The sequence below is a fragment of the Mytilus galloprovincialis genome, chromosome 3, assembly GCF_965363235.1.
Source record: "Mytilus galloprovincialis chromosome 3, xbMytGall1.hap1.1, whole genome shotgun sequence".
NCBI lineage: Eukaryota > Metazoa > Mollusca > Bivalvia > Mytilida > Mytilidae > Mytilus > Mytilus galloprovincialis.
In genome coordinates this window covers 4,118,009-4,141,173 of record NC_134840.1, presented here as the reverse complement: position 1 = coordinate 4,141,173, position 23,165 = coordinate 4,118,009, and the positions used below count along the sequence as shown (strand labels likewise).

At 30.4% G+C, this 23,165-nt stretch overlaps 1 protein-coding gene across 4 annotated transcripts; it reads right to left on the bottom strand.

The window, feature by feature from the left end:
• Positions 1 to 1,686: 1,686 nt before the first annotated feature.
• LOC143066992 (glycerophosphodiester phosphodiesterase domain-containing protein 5-like) lies at positions 1,687 to 22,755 on the bottom strand. Of its 4 annotated transcripts, none has more exons than XM_076239906.1 (15): positions 22,673 to 22,755; positions 17,252 to 17,421; positions 16,348 to 16,451; positions 15,574 to 15,667; positions 14,631 to 14,789; positions 13,429 to 13,522; positions 12,850 to 12,995; positions 12,378 to 12,460; positions 10,919 to 11,069; positions 10,083 to 10,304; positions 9,668 to 9,810; positions 8,607 to 8,754; positions 8,107 to 8,189; positions 7,680 to 7,768; positions 4,435 to 4,569 (listed from the first exon to the last, which is right to left on the bottom strand). In XM_076239906.1, the coding sequence occupies exons 2-14, from the start codon at positions 17,366 to 17,368 to the stop codon at positions 7,684 to 7,686; spliced, it is 1,629 nt and encodes a 542-aa protein (XP_076096021.1). In that variant the 5' UTR covers positions 17,369 to 17,421; positions 22,673 to 22,755; the 3' UTR covers positions 4,435 to 4,569; positions 7,680 to 7,683. The 4 variants fall into 4 exon arrangements, with proteins under 4 accessions (XP_076096024.1, XP_076096020.1, XP_076096021.1 ...); XM_076239908.1 differs by having other exon boundaries at positions 4,438 to 4,569; positions 7,675 to 7,768; XM_076239905.1 differs by lacking the exon at positions 7,680 to 7,768 and having other exon boundaries at positions 1,688 to 4,569.
• Positions 22,756 to 23,165: the final 410 nt, after the last annotated feature.

Sequence of the window (23,165 nt, the reverse complement as noted above, 5' to 3'; positions counted from 1 at the left end):
AGAAGATACCAGGAGTGCCATCAAAACCATAAGTTCAAAAAAACAAGACAACACCCAGTGTTCTCCCCAGGGCCTTTTAGCATCATGGTAATGTGATGCTATATTTCTGAATGTGATGCTATATGAATTGATTTTCTTATAGAATGTGTTATGGATGTGATGCTATAATTTTTAGAAACAAGATGGTATTTCAAAATTCCTTGTTTACCAGGATGCTATATGAAATATCTGGGGAGAACACTGACACCATGTCTAAAATAAACAAGATTACCTTTGAGCCATGGCTCACTTTTATTTTTCCCATATTAAGACATAATTTTTTTAGCATACAAGAAGTAGAATATTGAGGGAAGTGAAAACAGGTGATAAAGTATGGCATAACCAGATGAAGTATGGTTCCATACCAAGAAGCTGTATTTGATGAGAAAACAGTAAGGCCGTAGTTTTTTTATTTTTAGTTTTACGAACCCTCCTACCCTAATTTTTGCCAAATAGGAAAAAAAATAAAATTAAAAATGTTGATTTTTATTTTTTTTTCTCCTCCGACCCAGTGTTTTTCATGCAAAAAAAAAAAAATTTTAGTTCATAACTGCATGAAAGAATCTAAATTTATGCTCTTGGTGATTTAGTAAGTTGTTGCACATTGATTTTCAATTCAAACCTTGTCAAGAAAAAAAAAATAGTTCGTTACACTAGTAGAAAATCTCCTGGTGAAATAATAAAAAAAAAATTTGATATTAACGGTTGTTTTTTTTTATTTTCGTCCTCCTACCCATTGGTTTTGTCAAAAAATTTCGTAAAACTAAAAATATAATAACTATGGCCTAATGTGTTATAGACAGAGGTAAAACAATATACCCCTTCCTTTATATAGGTGATCAACAAGTTCAGTACTTCCTGTTCCTCAAATAACACCTGTCATGTTGCTCTGTTAAAATCCATTGATGAAAAGTATCTTGTGATAAGGCACCATAAAATAGTGCTTGGAATAACATCTCTCGTCTAACCCTAAGACATTCATAAACTATCAACAAATTATCTAATAGTATGGAATGACTGGATATAAAAGTTTGAAACACAACTTTTCTGGACAAAGGGTACACAAGACCATTATCAGTCTAGGAAATTGACCTGTGAACTCCAAAGAATGAGAGAAAAAAGTCGTCAGACAAACAAAGAATGGATGATAAAATAAAAAGTAACTACTCATTTTAGTCATATAGGACAGGTGGGCTAAAATTAAGACTGATTGATGGATGCCTAAAATAAGCAGCAAATATCATATGCATGTCTTCCAATCTGAATATCAAACATTGTATTGTTAGACTCATTTTTGCTGAAGATGTAAGGTAGATCATAAGTATATATTTTTTGAGACAGAATTTTCTTATAATTTGCCAAAATGAAGATTTTTCTATGCTTTTTTCAAAAATGTAATAAAAAGTATAGGTCACCGTGCTATTTTTCAAGCTATGAGGCGTTGAAAATTGACTAAATTTGGTTAGTTTGTTCATGAAAAAACACATTAGTGTGCTTAAAAAAAATTCTATGAGATAGAATTTTGAAATAAATTGTGAGAAGATAGGTTTCATAATATGTTTTAAGAAAATAAAAAGAAAACATAGTGTCACCGAACTTGTTTTAGTTCGGTGACACTATGTTTTCTTGCTACAAGTAAAAATAAAAAAATTCCATATTAGCCCAGTATAAATTTTGTACTGAAAGAGTTATCTTCCCTTAAATGGCTCATTTGAAAACAATGATTTTAAAAACCAAAATATTTGATATTTGTTAAAATGTTTTAAATAAAACAATAAATTAACAAGTTTTCTTTATATAAATAAACAGTCTAACCATTAAATTGCAAATCTGTCTCTAAATTTGCAGATCTAGTCAAATATCTAGACCGATTTTGTACTGTGATTGTACAATCCAAGATGGCGGTATACCATGAATCTACCTTAAGACTTTCTGGTTCAAATGAAAATTTAAGATAATATAAAGTACAAGTACATAATACAGATCAAATACAACGAAACTGTTATTTTCTAAGAAATGGCAGTTGTTTTTCAGCAATTCAATAACATTTCATAAACAAAATGTCATCTGCTGTAGTTAAAAATGCTATACACATGATACACAAAGACACTCATTTTAATAAAAGTAAAAAAACATATAACAATATTTTTCATGCATGTGAAATTAAAGGGGCATTAGCTGTTTAGTTCACTGATTTTACTCAAATTCTCATATTTGATTTATGACACACTAAAATGTATATCAAAATAACAAGTAGTCTGAAACAAGTGAAACTGGGAGCTACTGCTCACTGATGATACCCCCGCCGCAAGTGGATAATATTAATTGTGTAAAAATATGCAAGTGTTCGGTAAACAGGAAGTTGTCGAGTGATGAATCTGAAAATGCATCACACGGTATAGCTGACTTATATTAACCCTTAAACCAAATTTCAGAAATCCTTGGATTGTAGTTCCTGAGAAAAATGTGACGAAAAATTTTCATGGTTATCATGTGTAAAATCAAACAAGTGTTCGGTAAACAGGAAGTTGTTGAGTGATGAATCTGAAAACGCATCACACGGTACAGCTGACTTATATCAAGCCTGAAACCAAATTTCAGAAATCCTTGGATTGTAGTTCCTGAGAAAAATGTGACGAAAAATTTTCATGGTTATCATGTGTAAAATCAAACAAGTGTTCGGTAAACAGGAAGTTGTTGAGTGATGAATCTGAAAACGCATCACACGGTATAGCTGACTTATATCAAGCCTGAAACCAAATTTCAGAAATCCTGGTAGTGTAGTTACTGAGAAAAATGTGACGAAAAATATTCATGGGATGGACAGACGGACTGACAGACTGACGGACTAACGGACTGATGGACTGATGGACTGACGGACTGACAGACAGATGTAAAACAGTATACCCCCTTTTTTTCAAAGCGGGGTATAATAAACAATTAACAAAGTATGATATGTCTATTAGTCTAGACGCCATAGTTTACCCTAAAGATACTCTAAAGACTGCTATGGTCACATAACCTGATATAAACACTAATATATATAGATAATGATTTTTCTGCATCTGTTTCATTTCATGTTTAAGGTTGAAAACAAGAATGTGTCCCCGTACACAGATGCCCCACTCACTCTATCATTTTCTATGTTCAATATATGGGTTAAAAACTCTAACTTGGCATTAAAATTAGAAAGATCATATCATAGGGAACATGTGTACTAAGTTTCAAGTTGATTGGACTTCAACTTCATCAAAAACTACCTTGACCAAAAACTTTAACCTGAAGCGGACAGACAGACGGACACACAGACAAATGAACAGATGCACAGACCAGAAAACATAATGCCCTTCTACAATCGTAGGTGGGGCATAAAAATAAGTTCATCATCATTTTTACCGGTATAAGATTGAGTTTTTGTGGATAGAATCAGTCGACGAAATGGATCACCATTTTTCACTTTCAATGTTAACATTTTCCTGAAACATGCCTTATACATCAAAAAGTAATATTCATTTATACTTTGACCTTTAATATGGTTTACGTTTATAAATTGTGACTTGGATGGAGAGTTGTTTCATTGGCACTCATACCACATCTTCTTATATCTATAAACTAATCTCTACTTAAGGGGTTTAATTAGCGGTCATATGAATAGGTATTCAATGAGGTCGATTTATTCAATTGCAAGTGAAAAATTCATCAACAATGTTTCTTACCTTATTTTTGACAAAATTGAACCTAAAAGCGTAATTATTATTTTACTTTTTACTTTTATTGATGATTGAACAAAAAAAAAATTTTTTTTTTATTTTTTGTATATCTCATAGCTAATGTCCCCTTAATAGAATAGATTCGCTGAAAAATTCCTTGTAGTTCAGCATCTTACATTACATTCAATACCTAATGATAAAAATAATTGATATTAAATGCCCAAAAGGCTTAAGCCAGGGCTGACTGTACCAGACCAGGATGGTCCATTTCATCCATAAACACCCACTAGTAGAAGTAGCAATAGATTATAGTAGTAGTCTTTCACAATTTTTCAGAAAACATCATATTTTGATTTAAAAAATTATTACTTTAAAATAATGTAAAATATTCAGCAAACTATTCTCAATATCATTTTTTATCACAGTTTTTAAACGAGCATATATATTCCTACACACAATAATGCTTCATACATGCCAAAAATAATAATATCTATGTGTGAAATACAAATATTTCAATTATATAAATAAATATAACATATATTCCTCAATTTAAGTTAATTCAATTCTGTCATCTTGTTGTCTGTTTGACCTTAATTCCCTGGCCATTGCTTGACCGTCTAATGACTGGACAGTATAATTAGCTTCAATCCCATAATCCTCTCCTTCTGGGTCATCAAAAATGTCGGCTGTTACATCTTTCATTAAAAGTTTTTCTTTCATAGAGCGTCTACTTCTAGTAGATGAGAAATTTTCAGAAATTCTTATTCTGCTGTTTAGTGAAACACTTTCTGGATTTATGGCATCGTCATTATGATGAATTCTGAATAAAAAAAAGTAAGAATGATAATACATTGTTGAAGAGTGGTAGAAGAGGGTGTCATCTGAAATTCTTGGAAAAATAAATTATAAATTTGAAACTCCCCAAAAATCAAGCATGGTTGTGTTTTGTTGATGTCGTTCATAAATGTTTCTGGTTTCTCTTTTTTTTAAATAGATTAGACCGTTGGTTTTCCCATTTGAATGGGTTTACACCAGTCATTTTATGGGGCTCTTTATACCTTGCTGTTTGGTGTGAGTTATTACCTCCTAGTTAAAGAAGGTACTTTGACCTGTAATAGTTACTTTTACAAATTGTGACTTGGGTGGAGAATTGTCTCATTGGCACTCATACTACATCTTCTTATATCTATTTCCCATTTTCCCTAAAAAAATAATTATCTATTACTGAAACCTGAAACATGTTAATTCTGAAATTTAGCAAAATCATAGGTAAATTCAACAACAATAAAACTGGACTAAATGCTGCCATTGTCAATAGTATCCTTATAACAAACTAATCATTAGTAAACCATTATAAGTCAATGGTTTGTGAATTTAGAGCTTTACTATCTCCATTATAAGTCAATGGTTTATAAATTTAGGGCTTTACTATCTCCATTATAAGTCGATGGTTTGTGAATTTAGAGCTTTACTATGTCCATTATAAGTCAATGGTTTATAAATTTAGAGCTTTACTATCTCCATTATAAGTCAATGGTTTATAAATTTAGGGCTTTACTATTTCCATTATAAGACAATGGTTTATGAATTTAGGGCTTTACTATCTCCATTATAAGACAATGGTTTATAAATTTAGAGCTTTACTATCTCCATTATAAGACAATGGTTTATAAATTTAGAGCTTTACTATCTCCATTATAAGTCAATGGTTTATAAATTTAGAGCTTTACTATCTCCACAGATCGTTGATGGTTTATGAATTTAGAGCTTTACTATCTCCACAGATCGTTGATGTTACTGATGATACAGCAACTGCACACAAAACATCACAGACTTACCATAAATGGTTCCTGTTAAACCGACTTTCTTACAAACTTTAAAATGTAAATATTTATAAGTCAGGGGACAATGGGGTTGAGATTTAGTATTTAATATATGATGTATATCATATGATGCATAATCACATCAAATAATAATAAAGTTTCAATATCAACATTTAATAAATAAGTGGAATCCATTTTCTTACCCAAATTTGGAGAAAAAATAGAAAAAATATCAAAATTTCAAATTCACAAAAATAAAACTTTTATGATAATATTATTGCCATGAAAACTTTACGTCTTTCTTATTATTTTCAACAATAAACACAAACATTAAGGACTGACAGGAATTCATCTTGTAATAAATATTGTATATAAACGATATGTATCATAGCGATATTAGTCAATGATGATTAAACTAAGATTTATAGAACAAAGTTTGAAAATCGTAAAAGATATTAGTTAGTATATTATATAATAAGGAAATTCTAGAATTATTTGAAAAATGGAAAAAAAGAAATTTATAGATTTTCTTCAATATTTTCTCCCCTTTTTGAAATTCTGCTAAACAAATGAACATGTTAAAAGTGACAGCATGAAAGCAGAAGGTTTTTATGCAGACCTAGAAAGCTTTTATTATAAAAACAATAATGACAGGAGTATTATGAATTCTTTTTGCAAAATGAAAATATGATATTATAATGTATTTTACTTTCATGTATAATATAAATTCTTCAAAATTTTAAATTAATTTCAAAACAAAATGGAAAACATTTCACCTTATCTGATGGAATAAATTTGTCATGTGCACAATACAGAAATGACATTTTCCATTGCAAAGATTCAACTTAAAATCCATCTGTTTTCTCCAGCTTTCAGGGAAGTTATTATGCATAGACACAAAATATTATTTACAATTATGATGTACACAACATCAACATGGAGTTTAGACAGAAATAAAAGAGAAGAGAAATGTGTTAGATATCATTAGAGCGTGGAGTTTAGATAGAAACAACAGAGAAGAAACATGTGTTAGATATCATTAGAATAGGGTGTTAAATAGACAGCTATAATAGGGATTTCAATAAAAAAAATCTTCCTTGTTATTAGTCAATCAGGTCACACTGTATTGTTATACAGTTCTTTTATGGTTTCAAATCATAGGTATTCTTTGATTACAAAGTTTGTCTCCCTTATATCATTGAAAAATAATGAAAAAAGTTTGATCAAACATGTGCCTATCGTCGCTGGGCTTCTAAAATGTCATATATGACTTTTTTGGCTAAAAATACTTCTTGACACCAATGGTCTGGGCGGAAGGAAATCTTTGGTATTACAAAATAGCATACAGTTAAAACAATCAAAATGTGTGAAATAAGACATATTACAAAATTGCCAATGTTAGCTGTTTGTAAAGTTTGCTTCCAAAATGTTGTATGAAAACTTGAAAATCATTGTAGAATGGCTTTGAGAAAAAAATAATTGTACATTTCTTTATTTCTGTGAAAATAATTTAAGTTCTTGGATAATCCAGAAATGTCAAAGTTTTTATTTCACTGCTATTTACAAAAATGTTCAAGTTCGCATACGACATTATGGAAGCATGCATTTTGCCAAAATTTTCAAAGCCTGTTTGTGAGATATATTTTCCTTGAAAATTTTGTAATTTACAACATTTTAGAAGCCCAATCGACGCTATAATAATCCAACGTTTATTCTAAACACCTTCAAAATTGATATCTAGTGAGCTTAAATCATGTTCATCGTTTTTAGAATGATCATGCTCCTTATAGTACATGACATACAAGTTCTTTAGACTCTTACTGTTGAAAAAGAAGAGCGACTATAAAAAAAAAAAATGTAAAAAAAAAAGCATGACTGATAGAGGTATTCTTATAGTCTCCCTGAAGTTAAATAAGGCAAGCTATGAACTTTATTTTTAATTCTACTTTTAATTTGCCATTTAATATAAGTAAATGAAAACAGAACCTACATTCAGCTTGATGAACAAAACTTATTATTTTATATTTGTTTAAGTAAGCTGTTCAATGCACAGAGACAAATAATAAATTGTCCATTTTTATTGAAAACCCTTTGAATGATACCTTACATCTTTAATTTCCTGGTCTTTTAGGACCAATAATAACATCAGTAAAATATACTTGTTTAGGACTGAACGTAGATCTCAGAATTCGTCTTCTACAAGCATTAATCAAAACTTCATTAGATTTTATTTAGAACCAGTAATTGGACATAAATGGATCACATTTAATAACTTCATTTGATATATGTAACAATTTTCGGTAGAATTTTTTAAACAGACTAAAATAAGTACCAACTCTAGGTTTTTCACATCAAAATATGATCAATTTGAAAAAAATCATCAACAAAAAGACTTGTTTTTATTTTATTTAAATACTAACATTTTTCTATTTACTTTACTTTTTGTATTGTTATATCACACTGTTAAATATGACTTTCATCACCCATAAAAGATATATTAATACATTTTTTGTTTTTATGATTGGAATATTTACCTTTGAACTATAAATATTGTTATGACAGCTAAAGCTGATAAAACATCTACGGCTATCCATAGTATCAAATAATTCCTTGGTGGCTGTAAAATAGAAAGAAAATAGTTAAATCAGAGGATAAAATATCTATGGCTTTCCATAATATCAAATAATTCATAGTTTTAACTGTCCTTTGATAAGTTTTGATGATAACAGATCTTTGGTAGTCCCTGTTGAACTTACTCATAGCTTATCTTTACTTATTTAGGACAATTCAGACTTGGAAGAACATTTGTCAAGATTATATTGTTGGCCTATTGATGTCATTGCTAGTTAAGTTGTTTGGTTGCTGTCTCATTGATTAACAACCCATGGTTCATCTATGCATTTAAATGTGTTCAACTTTATGTAATGAGAGCAATGGCTTTTGAATCTTAAAATTTAATGGTGATTCAAAAGCTGTGGTTCATATTCATCCTTTATCCATCATTTCATTTGTGTTTCTTCACAGTCATACTTACTAAATGCCAGATAGGTTCCTTCAGCCTTTCTAGAACATGGCATTTATCTGAAGTGACCGAGGACAAACCCATACACCAGTACAAGGAGTACAACCATACTGCACTAACTTGAAATACATTGGTTGTAATGTTATACTTCTGGAATTCCCTGTGGATGAAAAAAAATTTAACAGCATTACAATAATATTTAGAAGTTTTAAATTATTATCATCTTTTTATAGAAATAAATTTTTCATATCATATTGTTTCAAGACAAAAGATGATGTTTAAACAATTAATCAGCATAACTACAATTATAGACAAAGGGAGATAACTCAAATTTAAAATATGACTAATAACATTCACCATGCACAATTTGTGAATTATTATGAGACACATGGTTACACTTATAAAAATTGTGTGGTTTCTATCGTATTTGGGTTTTTTTTGTAATGCTTTGTTCATAAATTTGGTTGTTAAATTTTTCTTTCAAATTGTTTTTACATTTGTCATGAATGGGGCTTCTATTTACTATATAATGGTTTTTTTCCCCTTGCTCAAAGTTTGAGCTGTACAGTCTCTTTATTTGCTTACATCCATGTTACAGTAATTGGACAGTTGGATACTTGTCTCATTGGTAATCATACCACATCACCTTACCTTTATATCAATACTTGTTGTCTCATTGGTAATCATACCACATCACCTTATCGTTATATCAATACTTGTTGTCTCATTGGTAATCATACCACATCACCTTATCTTTATATCAATACTTGTTGTCTCATTGGTAATCATACCACATCACCTTATCGTTATATCAATACTTGTTGTCTCATTGGTAATCATACCACATCACCTTATCTTTATATCAATACTTGTTGTCTCATTGGTAATCATACCACATCACCTTATCTTTATATCAATACTTGTTGTCTCATTGGTAATCATACCACATCACCTTATCTTTATATCAATACTTGTTGCCAAAAACAAAAAATATAATACATTTATAATTCATATCTTCTGTAGGTAATGAAAAAGTGAAGTTGAAACATTAGTTACCTATATCATTTACTTACTTAATTTCCTCTCCAGAGAGCATATGGTGCTCAAAATTGACATGTGTAAAGTTATCTCGCATCACATATTGTACAGGATTATTGGTTTTAGGAAAAGGAATGCTTGTTACATTATAGTCTTTGTGGTTACCTGTTACCCATACCTACAAAATTACAAAAGATAAATAAATGTTCATTTTCTCTTTATGAAGTGTCTTTTTGATGCTATAAATAGTTTTATGGGATCCTGCAAGTCTACCAAACAATGGAACTGTTTTCAATACTGCAATTCTAATTCAGTTCTATCGCATCTTACAACACATATTTGTAATTCATGTATATTAAAGATCTTACCAATATGAAACCTATGACACACATATGAAAGCAAAACCACAGATCACAGCTATATTCTCAGATGGTCTTTTAATGTACATACCCGGGATTTTGGAATACCACTGTTTTTAATCATCTCCATGTAAATTTCGATAGTTCTGTTGTGTTCTGGATGCCACTCTGATGTTCCGAATACATCCATCATTAGTATCAAATCTGTCTTGTTTACAAACGTTAACAACTCCTCAAACGTTGGAATGCTCTGACTGTTGTAAATGTTCTTTTCTTCATCAGACAAATCTCCAACAGTCCCAAAAGGATTCTCCTGTTAATCAAACAAACAAAATTTTATATCATTGTTTAATTATAAGGATCATTAGCTATCAAATAACAGTTAAAAAAATACAAAAAATTATTTCCTTATTCTCTGTATGTGTTTGGATGAATAAAGGAGGAGGCTATATTACTTGGTTTCCAACAACACAAGGAAAAAAAATTGTATCATTCTTTTAAGGTGGTACCCAACACTTTAACTAAAATTAATTTGGCTCGTTTAATTTTCATAAAATTTTGACAAAGTATTTACTTTGACCCTATGACAAAAATATAAAAATTTCAAAAAATTTGAACCAACCATTTTATCAGAAAAATTACACTGGTTATATAGCAGTTTGACAAACACTTATTTTGATCATTGAGAAGCTTAATATTCCCTTTTCAACACAACGTAATTAAAACGTTTAGCTGATTTTACAGAGTTATCTCCCTGTAGTGTTAGGTACCACCTTAAACACTTTATAACACAACTGACGATGTGTTCAATCATAAGTATCACAGGAAGTAAATAGCTCACCTGGCTTCTGGCTGAATCTGTTTTAGTCAAAACTAAAATTAACTAATTACTATAAGAATTAAAACTATCATATAAGAAATACTTGCCTTTAAAAACCAAGACCCAACATTGAGTTGTTTTATTTCTGATATGTTAAATGCTGATACGGAACTATCTATATAATCAGGAAAGACATCAGCAATGTTTGTCGTACGACGGAATGTGGAATCATGAAAAACAAAGGGCACTCCATCATAACTGAAAAACAAAGGAAAAACTTTATATAAGTTATCATATCTTTATAAAAGTTATCATATCAAATAAAAGGAATTTAAATGGCACTCCATCATAACTGAAAAACAAATGTGTAGAATCATGAAAAGCAAGGGATACTCCATAATAACTGTAAACAAATGTGAAATCATGAAACACAAAGGTCACTATCCTAACTGTAAAACAAATGTGGAATCATGAAAAACAAAGGTCACTCCGTCATAACTAAAAAACAAAGGAACCATGAAAAACAAAGGTAACTCAATCACAACTGTAAAACAAATGTGGAATCATGAAAAACAAAGGACACTCCATCATAATTGTAAAACAAATGTGGAATCATGAAAAACAAAGGGCACACCATCATAACTAAAAAAACAAAGGAACCATGAAAAACAAAGGTAACTCAATCACAACTGTAAAACAAATGTGGAATCATGAAAAACAAAGGACACTCCATCATAACTGTAAAATAAATGTGGAATCATGAAAAACAAAGGACACTCCATCATAACTGTAAAACAAAGGAATCATGAAAAACAATGGGCACTCCATCATAACTGTAAAATAAATGTTGAATCATGAAAAACAAAGGACACTCCATCATAACTGAAAAACAAAGGAATCATGAAAACAAAGAGCATTCCATCATAACTGTAAACAAATGTGGAATCATGAAAACAAAGAGCATTCTGTCATAACTGTAAAATAAATGTGGAATCATGAAAAACAAAGGACACTCCATCATAACTGTAAAATAAAGGAATCATGAAAACAAAGAGCATTCCATCATAACTGAAAAACAAATGAAAAACTCAGTCATTATATCAAATCAAAGAATACAATGAACACAGCAATTTTTAGACGTAAATTAAAGTATTCATGAAGTTGATGAGCAATGGATGTGAAAATGCATCACATGGCATACCATGCTCAAAATGAGTTTGGTTTCCAATTCTAGTCTCTCTTGATTTATAGGTTAGGAAAAATGTGATTAACATTTCATACATGGCCATTTTGTGTAGGAATAGATAAGTAATTAGCAGGTAGTTGATGTGTATGAATGTAAAAGGTCACAGCACACACACATGAAGCTTGTTAACAAATTATAAGGCAGGGCAAAACTGTTTTTTCTAATACTCAACCAATGATTTTTTTTTATCACAAACCATATGTATGACAAACAACAATACCTCAAATTGTCAGCCATAAAGTTAGTTTACATTGTAAATCAAATTATTACATAGAGTCTCAAAAAACAAACAAGGTGTCTTTTCTCTATTTAATACCTACCTTAATCTTATATCAGTCTCTATACCATATACATTGTAGTTCATGGCAGTTTGGAATGAAATTAGAGTATTTTCTGGAGCTAACTGCAATAAATATATAAAAATAAGTGATTAAAACTGTAGTTTGGTCAGAAAATCAGGGTCTATGTTTGTTTTCTCCCATCTGGCTGTCTGATACCAGATATTTTCTAGAATTACTTCAAGGCTTTAAGTACTGATATCTAAAATTACACTAACAAGCTTGTAAATGTATTTCTTACATGATCAAACTGAATGATGTGCCTCTGAAATAGGCATTCATATAGTGTGTGAAAGAACAAATCTTGAAACTGTCCACCTTTCAAAATTAAAATTAGGATCAGTGCTTGAATATTTCAATTTTTTCAATTGTTCAGCATTTTGTACACCTGCCAATTTAAGCTTACGGACTTATTCTATTAAATTAAAATTGAATATTATCACAACAAACTTACAGCTGGTGCTCCTCTATGGCCTATTATATTTGGTTTATGAGGTATATCTTTAATGACCTTGACACAAGGTGATTCTATAAATAGTGGTGATATGTACAGTCCTGACATCACAATTAAATAAACTGTCAACCAAACAAATTGCACACCTAGAAAAAAAGAGAAAAAGCATTACAATATATAAAGGAATTATAAAAATTGTGACTGCCATATATCCCTCCTGTAATTGTATTGAATGCTATTCAGGCAATCTAGACTTATCATCTTACATAGAAGCACTGATAGACAGACAGAGTAATTACTATGGAATATACATTCTTCAATGATGTAATGATATATAGTCTTCATATATAAATTTACATTTTCATAAGACAATGAAAATCAGAGCAATGAAATTTTGAAATGTCTCTTTCCAATTTTACATAATTTTTAAATACTCGTATTCAATGTATTAACTGATGAAATTACATTTATATACAAACCAATCTACCTTAAACAGAAGTAAGATGGAAAAAAAGACAAAATAATATAGATTTACCTTCTTAGTTGAAGACAAGGCAAAAATAATTGAAGAGAACTTACAACAAGTAGACAAAGTTAGCCACTGTTTGGCTATGATCCATGTTAATGCAGTCATTAGTGTAACTACTCCAATCTGAAGGAATGGACCAGTAATCTGTAAACATAAAATATACAATTGAATAGATTGATGCCACCAATAAATATTACGGGAAAGTCTTTTAGTATAGGTGATTTTACAAATATAACATAATCTTTACCCTTAATTAATGAACCTTGAAAATGAGATCAAGGTCTGGTGAAATGTATAACTTACAATGATCTTTTGACAAAATGCAGTTTGTTCTTTTACTCAAAGTTTCTGAAAAGTTTATGATTAATAAACAAGACAAGAGTGCACCCACTGAGATGTTTCACCTTCTTTACTGACCATTGATTTTATGTTGATAGTCCTAAATAATAAAGTATAACTACAACTTTCACATAAACTTAACTTAACTTCATACAGTTAACTCTTGCATGTTCATCAGTTTTATTGATCCAAGAAAATTAGGTCAAGGTCAGAGAAATCAAACTGGAAATACATGTACACCTTAGAATCATTCCATACACGAAAGTCCTAAGTCAGTAACCTGTTGTTCAGTAGTTGCAGTTTGTTAATGTGGTTCATAAGTGTAACTGTGTTTCTCGTTTTTTACAAAGATTAAACAGTTGGTCATATTTGGGGCCCTTTATAGCCTGTTGTTCAGTGTGAGGGCTCTGTGTTGAAGGTCATACTTTGACCTATATAAAAAGATTTACCTTTAAAATTTTGACATGGATTTAGCGTTTAAGCCTAAATAAATAATATTACTCTACATCCAAATTAATCATGCTTATGATTTTATATTGCATTAAAAAGCACCTACTTAAAATTATGATTCCCAAGCCTTAAGAACATGTAATTTATTTATGTCTCTTACCATTTTAACATTACATTACTTTAAAAGTCCCTATATTAATGCTTATATATAAATTCACGACTTGTTGTACATACACTGGTATTTATGGTGGAGGACACTGTTCATTCATATTTTACAGAGGATTTATAGTGTGTTTTAATGTACAGATACTATTAACTTTTATCGGTCTCATCCGAGTGCTCCTAAACAGGAGGGAATTACAAAGAAGAAGGATGGAGAGTTGTCTCATTGGCACTCATACCACATCTTTTTATATCTATTTACAAAGCACTAACATGTGCTAACATTTATTTTACAATATACCTTTAAAGACAGCCAAACAACTGCCCATTCTGTTTTCCATAACTCATCTAAAACTACAGTAACTGCTATACAAAAACATAGACACAACACAACAAACACTATATGGACAGGATGTGTATAAAGCTGATGGCCGTTAATCACATGGCACACCGATAAAATCTGTAATATATAAATTAAAACACGACAGCAATGAAAAATGTTATATGAACATGATCATAGTTCACAATTCACAGTTTAATACCCTAAATATCTTTGGAGGCATTATCATTGATATCATAATCTAAGAAATTTGGTTAATCTATTGTATTTCAATTAATGTAAAAATGTTAAGCAAATATCATACCCTTGTTGACATATTGCTAGGAATTTGTTTTAGAAATCTTATACTATGGACAATCCTGCAATTGAGTTCCTTGGTAATCATGATATGCAACTGTTAAAGATTGTCAAATGTTTGAAGAGGTCAACTGATCACCATCTTACATTATAAGAGGCAATTCCAAAGTATGTTCAAGAGCTCTGGACTAGTACAAATAGAAAGTGCCAAATCATTGTCCTATTTTCAACCCCTTCTGTTTATTAAGGTGGTACCCAACACTTTAACTAAAATTAATTTGGCTCGTTAAATTTTCTTGAAATTTTGACAAAGTATTTACTTTGACCCTTTGACAAAAATATAAAAATCAGAAAAAATACACTGGTTATATAGCAGTTTGAAAAACACTAATTTTGATCATTGAGAAGCTCAATATTCCCTTAACAACACAACGTAATTAAAACGTTTAGCTGATTTTACAGAGTTATCTCCCTGCAGTGTTAGGTACCACCTTAAGCTACTGAAAATTTGAGATTCTGCCTTTTGAAAATTAATATAATACTCCGTTTAATCACAGTACTAGTTGTACTCCGTTTAATCATAGTTGTTCTTAAAATCTTTACTCACCATTAACAAAAATAAATAACAAAACAAAGTAACAACAACAGCTAACAGAATTGTATGTATTGAGATCCATTTCTTAAACTCCCAAAACATGTACCTAAAAAACAAAAAAAGATTTCATCGATAGGAAATGGAAAAAAACAATGTTTTTAACCCCATTTTCTATTTTCAGTCATGATTGCCATGTTGGTTGGCAGGTGGACTTTTTTAAAAAAGATTCTCAAAGGCAATTCTGATCTAGTTTGGTTCCAATTGGCAGGAACAAAACATATACTTTATACAAGACACCATAATTAAAGGTTATCTCGGCCAAGTGTGGTTGAATATGAACCAGTAGTACAAGAAAAAGATTTATGAAGACCTATGATGATGACAGACAGCAAGTTATGGTAACAACTCACATGGACATCTGGGCCATGTGAGCTAAATATAGATCCTTTCTATATAATTTATACATGATGTGACACAGAAACTGCATTTATGTTGGCATACATATATCTTGGTTTCAGAAACATTTGTCTCAAGCAAAACAATTATAAGACTACTGTGAATACATTTGTTTTTCTTAGGTACTAATTTTCATGGATTTTGGAAAACTTGCCTTTTCATAGATATAAAATTTTGTGGTTTTGCCAACGTCTGCATAGACCCTGATTGAAAATTTGTAATTTGTTGAACATTTAAATTTGTGGTTCATCTGTACCCACCAAAAACCACAAAATTGGTAACAATGAATTTACACTGAGTATTTTTTACTTACCAAAAATAGCAACTTACCAGTTCAAGTTATAAACATCATTTTTAGCTATGAGGACATAATAGAGTAGAAAATCTATAAACAGGAATGTCAGTAGTACAAGTGTAAACACAACCAAATCTCTCTGGAAAACAAATATTTACATCATCAATTTAACATACACATACATTTTGATTAAACAAAAATAGTTGTACTTGTTTATGTTATGTAAATTTAAAAGAAAATTGCATAACGAAACAAAATATTTTTTTTACCTTAATCATCGGTGACAAATGTTAAAAAGGTTTTGGACAACTGTTTTGTATCTCCTTTTGTAAACTTTTACTCCAAAATATAACACAAGACTTCTAAGGATTCCCCTGCAATTTTTTTTTGCTATCCTCTTTCTTGAACAGATTATTTTTACCAAATAAAGTAACAAATATTTGTGTGAATTAATCATTTCAATATAGCTATAACATATTGTATATTAGAGAACAAGAAAGATACTATTTACAACACAATAGTTGAATGTGTATGATAATAATGATATGATGTCGATGATAAAAATTAACATAAAAAGACTTTTTTAAATATCTGTACTACAATACAGTTTATTTGTGTTTTAAACTAGTTGACCCAGTTTCATTCTGGATTGTCCTGTTCAGAAACTTAGTGTCTAGTCTTTTAGTTTAATCAGGTTTATTTTACACTCAGGGAGTTTGTTGTTGATCTTCAATAAAACCTGTTGAATCCAATCAGATCCTTTTTAGGGTTTATGTGATTTAAAAATTGTCTCTGTATAAAGTTGTAAAAATACTTGAAATTTGTATCTGTTCAGTTTTGTTTCTTTACTTATGATTGATAATGAAATTTTGTCTGTTTTTGCTTCTTCCTTCCTGAAACCTTATAATGTATGTTAACCTATTACAGAGGATAAATCACCTTGCGACTGTCTCTTGTTGACTGTTTGTAACGGTGCCATCTGCATCCTAACAGTCCTGTCATACAAACAAGACAATAGTTCTGTTTATAGTACTGTAGCTTAGCATGATTCACCATTCTCTTCTCCGCATATCTTTTTACAGAAAATGGCTAAAACATCACATCAGTATCTAAAAGGTAGTAAGCAAACAAATAATGGCTAAATCATCACATCAGTATCTAAAAGGTAGTAAGCAAACAAATAATGGCTAAATCATCACATCAGTATCTAAAATGTAGTAAGCAAACAAATAATGGCTAAATCATCACATCAGTATCTAAAATGTAGTAAGCAAACAATTAATGGCTAAATCATCACATCAGTATCTAAAATGTAGTAAGCAAACAAATAATGGCTAAATCATCACATCAGTATCTAAAATGTAGTAAGCAAACAAACAATGGCTAAATCATCACATCAGTATCTAAAATGTAGTAAGCATACAAACAATGGCTAAATCATCACATCAGTATCTAAAATGTAGTAAGCAAACAAATAATGGCTAAATCATCACATCAGTATCTAAAATGTAGTAAGCAAACAAATAATGGCTAAATCATCACATCAGTATCTAAAATGTAGTAAGCAAACAAATAATGGCTAAATCATCACATCAGTATCTAAAATGTAGTAAGCAAACAAACAATGGCTAAATCATCACATCAGTATCTAAAATGTAGTAAGCAAACAAACAATGGCTAAATCATCACATCAGTATCTAAAATGTAGTAAGCATACAAATAATGGCTAAATCATCACATCAGTATCTAAAATGTAGTAAGCAAACAAATAATGGCTAAATCATCACATCAGTATCTAAAATGTAGTAAGCAAACAAATAATGGCTAAATCATCACATCAGTATCTAAAATGTAGTAAGCAAACAAATAATGGCTAAATCATCACATCAGTATCTAAAATGTAGTAAGCAAACAAACAATGGCTAAATCATCACATCAGTATCTAAAATGTAGTAAGCAAACAAACAATGGCTAAATCATCACATCAGTATCTAAAATGTAGTAAGCAAACAAATAATGGCTAAATCATCACATCAGTATCTAAAATGTAGTAAGCATACAAATAATGGCTAAATCATCACATCAGTATCTAAAAGGTAGTAAGCAAACAAACAATGGCTAAATCATCACATCAGTATCTAAAATGTAGTAAGCATACAAATAATGGCTAAATCATCACATCAGTATCTAAAATGTAGTAAGCAAACAAATAATGGCTAAATCATCACATCAGTATCTAAAATGCAGTAAGCATACAAATAATGGCTAAATCAAATAATGGCTAAATCATCACATCAGTATCTAAAATGTAGTAAGCATACAAATAATGGCTAAATCATCACATCAGTATCTAAAATGTAGTAAGCAAACAAATAATGGCTAAATCATCACATCAGTATCTAAAATGTAGTAAGCAAACAAATAATGGTTAAATCATCACATCAGTATCAACCAGATGCTCCGCAGGGCGCAGCTTTATACAACCGCAGAGGTTGAACCCTGAACGGTTGGGGCAAGTATGGCCACAACATTCAAGCTGGATACAGCTCTAAATTTGGATTGTGATTAAATAGTTGACACAGCATAGGTTTCTGACACAGAATGAATGTGGTCTAATGAACTTAAAATTTTATTTTTGCCTTTGAGCAATTCACTATGCTGTTGAATATTAATCCTCTCAAAAAAATGTTTGAAGAAATTTTCTTTTTATTTATGAAATCTGAAATGAGAAAAATTTAACCCCCCCCCTCCCATTTTTTTTCACATCCCCCTTTCCCTTTTTCCAAAACTGATCTCAATTCAAATTTCTAATGGAGTTTCAAACAATAACTACTCATTTAAATACATCATAAAATATTAAAATGTAACAAAAGGTGCTTGTTATCAATGAATGGTTAAGATTGTTTTAATTTATCAGTTGGTAGTAAAAGTGAATATACATTGTATATTGTATAAAACAATGATTTAAGTTGACTCAACTACTATTCTGGACAAAGAAAGATAACTCCAATCAATTGAAAATTTCTTGCTATTGCACAACATTGTGCAATTAGATATTTCTGGCTATTGCTCAATACTGTGCAATTGAAAATATTTGTTATTGCACAATACTGTGCAATTGAAGATTTCTTGCTATTGCGCAATACTGAGCAATTGAAAATTTCTTGCTATTGCACAATACTGTGCAATTGAAGATTTCTTGCTATTGCTGAATACTGTGCAATTGAAAATTTCTTGCTATTGCACAATACTTAATATAATAATTTAGATCCTGATTTGAACCAACTTGAAAACTGGGCCCATAAACAAAAATCTAAGTACATGTTTAGATTCAGCATATCAAAAAAGCCCAAGAATTCAATTTTTGAAAATTTCTTGCTATTGCACAATACTTAATATAATAATTTTAGATCCTGATTTGAACCAACTTGAAAACTGGGCCCATAAACAAAAATCTAAGTACATGTTTAGATTCAGCATATCAAAAAAGCCCAAGAATTCAATTTTTGTTAAAATTAAATTTAGTTTAATTTTGGACCCTTTGGACTTTAATGTAGACCAATTTGAAAACGGGACCAAAAATTAAGAATCTATATACACAGTTAGATTTGGCATATCAAAGAACCCCAATTATTCAATTTTTGATGAAATCAAACAAAGTTTAATTTTGGACCCCCATTGGACCAACTTGAAAACTGGGCCAATAATCAAAAATCTAAGTACATTTTTAGATTCAACATATTAAAGAACCCCAAGGATTCAATTTTTGTTAAAATCAAACTAAGTTTATTTTGGACCCTTTGGACCTTAATGTAGACCAATTTGAAAACGGGACCAAAAATTAAGAATCTACATACACAGTTAGATTTAGCATATCAAAGAACCCCAATTATTCAATTTTTGATGAAATCAAACAAGGTTCAATTTTGGACCCTTTGGGCCCCTTATTCCTAAACTGTTGGGACCAAAACTCCCAAAATCAAACCCAACCTTCCTTTTATGGTCATAAACCTTGTGTTTAAATTTCATAGATTTCTATTTACTTATACTTAAGTTATGGTGCGAACACCAAGAATAATGCTTATTTGGGCCCCTAATTCCTAAACTTTTGGGACCTTAACTCCAAAATCAATCCCAACCTTCCTTTTGTGGTCATAAACCTTGTGTTTAAATTTCACTGATTTCTATTTACTGATACTAAAGTTATTGTGCGAAAACCAAGAATAATGCTTATTTGGGCCCTTTTTTGGCCCCTAATTCCTAAACTGTTGGAACCAAAACTCCCAAAATCAATCCCAACCTTCCTTTTGTGGTCATTAACCTTGTGTCAAAATTTCAAAGATTTCTATTCACTTAAACTAAAGTTATAGTGCGAAAACCAAGAAAATGCTTATTTGGGCCCTTTTTGGCCCCTAATTCCTAAAATGTTGGGACCAAAACGCCCAAAATCAATCCCAACCTTCCTTTTGTGGTCATAAACCTTGTGTCAAAATTTCATCCATTTTATTCACTTTTACTAAAGTTAGAGTGCGAAAACTAAAAGTATTCGGACGACGACGACGCAAGACGACGCAGACGACGACAAGGACGACGACGCCAACGTGATAGCAATATACGACGAAAAATTAAAATTTTTGCGGTCGTAGTCATAAACCTTGTGTCAAAATTTCATCGATTTCTATTCACTTTTACTAAAGTTAGAGTGCGAAAACTAAAAGTATTCGGACGACGACGACGACGCAGACGGCGACGTCAACGTGATAGCAATATACGACGAAAAATTTAAATTTTTGTGGTCGTATAAAAATGTAGTAAGCAAACAAATAATGGCTAAATCATCACATCAGTATCTAAAATGTACTAAGCAAACAAATAATGGCTAAATCATCACATCAGTATCTAAAATGTAGTAAGCATACAAATATATAATTTAGAAGCTAAGAATATAACCATGATATGAACCAATGTATTAATAATCACATCTACACTTTGGTAAACATGAATTAGAGATCTTTTTAACTATGATTTATGGCTGATTTAGATTTGATTGTCATTGCAATAGTTATTTTACAAGGGGCTTTCTATCCTGCAAACCAAAAGCATCTATCTGACTGTGATTGTTTTTTCATGAGGGATCATCTGATTGTTACTCTAGAGAAGGCAGGGTCCACAAGCAGACAAATCTAAAAATCCTGGCAAAAATTACAGCTATTGTAACAATTGACAATGAAAAAAAATAATCTATAATTTAAGCAGAAAATACCATATTTGTTTTTCAATGATTAAATCACATCAAATCAGTGTCCATTGTTCATGCATGTTCATATGTAAATTTGATTTTATTGATACATGTAGACACTGCTTACAGAAACTGCCATTAATAAATATATAAGAGGTACATTTAATTGCAAAGTTACCACCCCTGACCAACACTCCAGAAAATTGCTTAAACATAACTAACAAAATAGCAACCGAAAATAAATCTAAGACATGGCTGATTGTTACATGTATTGATTTGTATTATCTCCCTTACTCCATGTGCCATATACATGTACATGTTTGATTATTGACACGAAAAGTAGGGGTAACACGAATGACTGAATAACACTGTAATGACCGAATAACACTTGAAATTTTAATATTAGCAAATATTGATGACTTTTAAACATTACTTTTTAAATAATAGTATATTATCAATGTATTTTAAAACGATAATATACTATTATTTAACAGACAATATTTAAAAGTCACCAATATGTGCTAATATTATAAAATTTCAAGTGTTTTTCGGTCATTACAAGTGTTATTCGGATAATAACAGTGTTATTCAGTCATTCGAGGTACCGCGAAAAGTGGCTCCCAAAAAATATTGCTACTGTTGATCGAAGCAAATGAAAATTATTTGTACTGTAAAATTATATCCCATTGGCTAAAAGGCATTTGGGATATTTATTTAACAAAAAGGTAATTATAACCCATTTGAGTGAATAGCGACTGTTTCCAACCTTTAATGGTGTAAAAGGACCTTATTTGCCCATACTTTCAATAAACTATAAGAAATAAGAGTAGACTGAGTGATATATTTATGTTTTAACAACAAGTTTTATTTGTCAATGAAGGCACCGCTAGGAGCAGTACAATTACAGTTTAAATAAGTCCAAATAATTTTGGTGTTTTTTTTCATTTAACTATTCCAAATTACATTAATGAAGATAGCTATTAGATTGTAATTTTTAATGTACCCTTGCAGAAAGGGAAATTGAAATTACACATTTTGTTTCACAATTTAAGTCGAACAATTGAATTTAAAGACAGCATTTGTTATCATGAATGTCAAATCTATGTTTTCAATAAACTAACTGTTGTCAGATTATGGATTTTAAGACTCTAAATCATCTGCAAAGTTAATGTTGATAAAATCGCAAAATCGCCATATTTTGGAATCCCGGAAGTGCAATATTAAAAGCAAAAACGACGTGGGTTCATTTCCGTAAATATACTATTGTGACACCACTAAAAAAAAACCACAATTTTTTAGGTGAAATCAAGGATTTGTATGGACTATACAAATCCTTGGTGATGTTTAATGTTATATATGGATGAATCATTTATAAAAGAGGAATCAAAGAGAGGCAAAATATACCAGTGGTAAACTCACAGGTCGAAAATAAAACTATATGTAACAACGCCATGCCTACTGCCAACCTGAGACTACTATAACACGTTATAGTAGTCTCAGTGCCAACTTTAAGAAAGATAATGTTTTTATACTGGACATTATCTGTACTTCAAAAGAACTTGTCTTTGAAAAAAATTACTTATATATTCCATAAAGATATGATATGTCTCTGAA

Coding starts and splice junctions, on each gene's coding strand:
- LOC143066992 (XM_076239905.1), bottom strand. CDS start 17,368: ATGGTGAATCATGCTAAGCTACAGTACTATAAACAGAACTATTGTCTT. Junction 11,070..12,377: donor GAGACTGATATAAGATTAAG/GTAGGTATTAAA, acceptor TTTGTTTTTCAG/TTATGATGGAGTGCCCTTTG. Junction 9,811..10,082: donor GTGGTATTCCAAAATCCCGG/GTATGTACATTA, acceptor GTAATTTTGTAG/GTATGGGTAACAGGTAACCA.